Genomic DNA, 5,818 nt, shown 5'->3' with positions numbered 1-5,818 from the left:
TATGCAAGGGATGTATTAAAGCTTATAAGCAGCTTTGACAATTTGGTCAAATTGAAAGCCAAATAAGAGTACTGGCTGTAATCCTCAGCTGCACATCCAGGGCCACAGCTGGGACTGCACATCTGCCCAAACAGGGAGACAGCTCCCAAGCATCCACCCAGGGAAACCCGTGACCAGAGAAACAAATGGATTTTGTATTTGCAGGGCAGGTAAATACTCAGTTTTAAACAAGCTGCCCTAAACAGCACAAACAGTGGAGATAAAACTACATTAGTGTTATGTGGCTTTTGAGTGCAAGGGTGGCAATTAGGCTTTATTACATCCCAGCTGCTCCCAAGCAGCACATGGGCTGAACAACAGTACTTCCACTTAAATGCTCTACCTGAGGTGAAATAGCCCTGACAGAGGAAGGTGTGACAGCATAAGGGAGTCACAAAACCTTGTCAGGATCAGGAGATGGAGAAAGGATGTAGAGATGAGAGAGAAAATGGGGGAACAACTGGTAACTTCCCTCCTGAGCTACCTTCAGACACACCATCCCTTGGTTAAACAGTGAAATAAAAAAGTGAAGACATCCATCAGGCACAGTCCTCTGGTGCCACATCCACAAGTTTCTCCTCAGCTTTCTATTAGGCCAAGCCAATTTAAAAGACCTCCTATAGGTTTAAGGAAGGGAGTCCAAACCATAGGAGTCAGCTCTCCAATGGACCAGGGCCCCCTGCACTCCAGGGCGCTGCATGGCAAGGAGCTTTGGCTCCAGGGAGGAAAACAGCCCTGATTTATTGCTGAAAGGTGCTTTGCCTCACCGTGGGCTTGTACCTACTATAGCTGCAGCTTTTGGATTGAACAGGGGGAAGAGAGATGGACTGACCCACTTACAACCCCTTTATCATCAAAACTGCATCTGCCAGAGAACTCTCCTTCCTTGCTGTGAACTCCTAAGTCCGCAGGAAAAGCTGAGGTGCAGAAGCATCTTTGAAACGGAAATATTGCAGCTCCTAGCAAAGCTTTTTTCCTCTTTTCTTGAGGCATTTTTTATGACAATTACTATGCCTGCAAAGCTGACAGCTTCAATATCTACCTCCTCCAGACAGCTGATTTCAGATTTCATTCTCTGTGTATGAGCCATATCTCAAACTGTGGCAGTACACAAGGACACCTCACACATGTGGTCTGTGGCCCATCATTCCTAAGAACTTAATTGTGAAATCAGGTTAATAAGGACTTTTTCCAGGGAATCATTACAACCTGAATGATAATGACTTTCTTAATTGGGAGGGCAGTTCTCAGGCTGCCTGCAAGTAATGAAGTGTCATAGGTAAGGATGGTTGGGACACACTAAGGAGGGACTGTATTCACTGTCTAGAGCCAGAGGTCCAGATGTCTTCACAGGACTGCCTAGGACAGGGAGAGGCCTGCTCCCAAATCTCTTCATTCACCTCTGCTCAAGGACACCATGCAGAGCTTCCCTATCACTGGACTTTGTTGCCATCACTCTGAGCTCGCAGGTTTGATATGAAAGTTGGAAAGCAGGCAGCAGTGTAACCACTTCAGCTGCAAAATCAAAACCTAACTGAAAAATTCAGGTAATTGATATGTTAAAAGCACCAGCTACCCCACACATGTAAAGAGCAGCAGGCCCTGTGCTCTGATGTGTGTTTATGATTTCCACTGAAATCAACCCAGGGCTGCACCTGAGCATCTGTGAAGTTCCCCGAGACATTCACTTTAGTTTTCCTTCCTTTTACAGAAACTGCATGACACAACTTCCTTCTAAATAAATGTATCCTGCTCTACCTTCAAATGAATGAGATCCTTATATCATGCATATGAAAATTTACAACCAACTTTGATGTGGGATGCAACAGAGGAAGAAAAACAGAAAGCAGCAGGTGTAGAAATTCCAGGATGGATTTTCCTGAAACTACAACATGACTGCAATAAAGACAGAAATTCTGTCTCTGCGTCATGCCTTCCAAACAAGTGGGAGGCTAAATCCCAAATGCATGTTCACAGCTAAAACTCTATCATCCATCATCCCTGAGCCCTCCTGTTGCTGCTCCTATACTGCCTTGAAACCCCACTCTAAGAATGAAGTTCCAATAGGTAAAGCAGGATTGCATTTGTTGGGGTGATTCTCACCCATGTACCCCAGCAGGGTTAGAAGAGAGTATTTTTTTTTCCCTACACATGGGCTCAGGAAGAGCTGAAAATCCCCTTTGCCTGCACATTTGGGACATAATCTTGAGGAGAAATTGGATGAACACCCCCAAAACTCACTACACAGATAATGACTGGAACTGACTGTACAGACTTGGCCCCTTGTATACATATCCTTCCTTACAGAAAAAAACGAAACAAAACAAAACAAAAGACACTCATTTCACTGCACAATCAGCTACAGAAAAACATGCTTAGAAAAGGAGTCTCACTTCCTGAGCCCAGACCAGGCCTACAAAAGAAAAAAAAAAAATACAGGTTTCTATTAGAAAACAAACAACAAAAATCCTGTAAAAAGGCTTCTTGTTGTGAAGGGCTGGGCACTGCTCAGCATTCAAACACGCTTAGGAACATTCACTGCACTCCATGCTACCTTTGCTGCTCATCTTTTTTCTCATTTCTATCCTGCTCTCATCTTATCTTTCTCACTGACAAGATAGTGTCTTTTCATTTATTCACAAGTTTTGGTACCTTGGCTGCATCTGCTCAGTTAATGCCACTGAGCAACCTTATTTTTTTCATAGCTTCTAAAATGAAATTACCTGGCACCTATACCCAGAAATTGCTTCTTCCAGCTACTGAGAAAGTCTGAAGAACCCCTTTAAAAAAGTACCCTTGCCCTGCTAGAGAATCAGAACATGTGACAAGGAAATAGGAGACCTCAGGAGATACCTGCTGGGAAAAGAGAAAGTCTCACTGTGCTCAAGCAAGGCTGCGAAGGAACACTGCTGAAACAGCACAGACAGGCACTACTGAGGTGTCCTTCCAGATGGATGGATGGATGGATGGATGGCTGACTCAAAAACACCTGTGCAGCAGGGGGATGTGGTAATGCTAATGTGGTAACCTGCTCACTTCTTTCTAACATTGACACAGCTAATTCTGACTAGAGACTACAAGGAGCTTAATTTTTGTTGGTTTTAGTCTTCACTTCATGTGAAACTTTCCAACAAATCACAGAACATTCACTTCTGTAACCTTTTCTTCTTGTGGCTGGAAATGAATATTAACCTGTTTATGGCATTTTGTTCAGAGTAAAACACCCAGAGAGAGGATGGAAATTTCTCTTTCTATTAGTTTCATAACACAGTTATATTAAATTCCATAAAACATTTTCAACATGAACACTTTAAACATGTAATAAAATTTAAACTAGTCAGTTAATCTTGCAGTAGATCAGCTTCATTTCTTCGCTCCTAGGAATTAATTTACCTCTAGCCTGAAGAGTTAATCACAGAGTGGATACTGAAATAAATGCTGCAGTAAAAGGACCTGCTTTACTGCATTGGGAAAAAACACTTAGTATTCAAAACTTACATTTTTTTATCTTACTGTCTGAGAGATGAAAGCCAAAATATAGCCAGGGATCTACTTTAACTCCCTGTAATCCCTGGGCCACAGAAGGCAGGCTTTGATTAGGTTTTATGAAAAAAGATGGCTGTCCAGTTGCTCAAGAAAGGCAACACCTGGAGTTTTCACAGACCTTCTGGGCAGGACAGAGCTGCCTCTCCAGCCTGTTCCAGCTCCCACAGCACTGCTCACACCCAGGTGCAGCTGGAGCACCAAAACAGTCCCCTGGAAATGCAGCTGGGGTCACTCCCCAAGCCCCATCCAAGGCAGGCTCAGCAGATGGGATCCCAAGCTCTGCACATCCCACGTGCCAAGTGGGAGCTTCTGACCGCCTAACCCCCAGCAGCGTGAAAGGAAAGCACACGTTTCAGAAAGCAGGTGGATACAGCCTCCATATTTCCCACAGAAACAGGGACCAGCCTGAGGGCGTGTAAATGTAGTTTCTCCTCCAGCAATGGGAGATCCCAGAGGTGCAAGGAGCTCCACCCCAGTCCCCCACTGAGTGATGTTGTAAGGCAGCTCCTGATGACCCTGATGTGAAGACACAGCAGACAGCCAGGCCAAGCCACCCACGGCTGGCTTTGAGTGTCAGCACCTTTGCCATAATGGCACCTTGAAGGTATCCTCACCGCTGGTTCTCAGCCTCACTGCAGGGCAACCAGGCTCCACCCTCCTACCAGTGTGACAACTGCCAGGCTGAGAGCACACCAAAAAGCAACATTTATAAAACTGGAGGGCAGAAGGGGCAAGAAAAGGCCCCCACAGATTTAGGTCATGAAGGATGGCAAAGGGTTGGACTGCAAAGCGGACCCAGCTCAGGGGTTTGTCCAAGCTCCTGTGGGAGGAGCAACAGGTCACAAGGACCCACCCTCTCTCTGAGGGGTCGGAGCAGAAGAGCACACAGCAAGAACCTCATTTCAAGCAGAACCAGTCTAATTTTTCCATGTTAATTAGGTCAACAAAACTCTCCAGCATCATGGACACAGACTTGTTCCCCTGGCAATGTCCAAGTCAAAGAGAGGAAGACAACAGGCTCAAACTGCCACTTGCAAACAAAAACAGAGACCAACCGAAAAGCATGTCCATACAAAAGCTCTCAGCATCCCTTCCAGACATCAGTGGCTAAGTGCAGAGCCTTTTTCTTACCACAAATACAAGTACAGTCAAAGAAAGAGCTTTACCAGCAGCCACAGCCATGTGACACTGCAAAACACTCTCTTCCTGAGCACCCTGCTTTATTTGAAGGCTGCCTTTCAATTACTCTTTCCACTTCTGAACAAATATTTACCTCTCAGAAATTCAAGACAGAGCACACACAGAAAAAAGGAAGAATGTCCTCATTTGAACAATGTATTCCACTCAAAGCTCTGTGAAACAACTCAAACTACCCAGAAGAATTTAAAAACTAACAGCCACATTCCTCTGCCATGGCCTTAAAACATTTGACTCACTGCTTGTTTGAGTCTATTCTGACCTTCGACAGACTGACCCACAAGTCAGCACAGCTTCTTGGAAGGCAAATGCCTGCTCTCGTTATAAGAGCTCCACACAAAAGCTAAATGCAACATGACTTAAGCACAGGCAAAGCACTGAAGTGCCTCAAGACTAAACAGAGGCTGGAAGTAGCTCTTTTCAAGCTCAACCTTTTACTTTCTGCACCCTGAGGATCCCTCACCCCCAAAGAACCTGTTCCAAGCTTTCCACTTGGTCCTCCACGGGAGCTGCTGACCCAGACCTACCTGCACATTCTCTTCCGTGACCTCGATCTCAGCGGTGTAGATGTAATCAATCAGCTTCCTCAGGGTCTGCCCATCGACATCTTTTATCTCAATCTTCTTGGCCTTACTTTCAGACATGTCTCCTGAAATTCATTTCAAAAGGATAGTTACAGTTTGCTCTGCAGAACCTTGCTCCCCACACATCCAGCACGTGCTCCTGCTGTCTGACTACAGGACTGCTTGGCACTATCCCTCACCACTGAAGAGCCACCAGTGAGATTCCCAAAAGCCTCCTAATGCCACCTAAAAAACGACTGAAGATTGAGGACACTAGTGTAAAACAACATAAATCAATAAATGCAACAAACTCAACTTCTTGACAGAAAAGAACCTGCCATGGTTCGTTACAGTGGGGATACTGTAACACGTGTATCAGACAATGAGGCCCGTGGAAAAGAAATATATATGGACTGATTCTTGATAGCTGTTTCAGAGATGTTTATTTCTCCAGCCGCATGGCCGGAGCTCTG

At 45.1% G+C, this 5,818-nt stretch overlaps 1 protein-coding gene across 3 annotated transcripts in view; it reads right to left on the bottom strand.

The window, feature by feature from the left end:
• Window positions 1–5,818, bottom strand: part of KLHL3 (kelch like family member 3) — a 43,503-nt gene that overhangs the window by 27,414 nt on the left and 10,271 nt on the right. For 2 of the 3 annotated variants that reach the window (XM_017732960.1, XM_008632633.2), the window contains one exon: window positions 5,310–5,431. In XM_017732960.1, the coding sequence (XP_017588449.1) occupies window positions 5,310–5,431 (122 nt within the window). Of the gene's footprint in view, window positions 1–5,309; window positions 5,432–5,818 lie in introns of those variants that run through there. The other variant, XM_017732961.1, reaches the window with a different exon arrangement.

This window comes from Corvus brachyrhynchos, unplaced genomic scaffold (assembly GCF_000691975.1).
Source record: "Corvus brachyrhynchos isolate BGI_N302 unplaced genomic scaffold, ASM69197v1 scaffold54, whole genome shotgun sequence".
Classification (NCBI taxonomy): domain Eukaryota; kingdom Metazoa; phylum Chordata; class Aves; order Passeriformes; family Corvidae; genus Corvus; species Corvus brachyrhynchos.
This window is presented reverse-complemented; position numbering and strand designations above follow the sequence as displayed.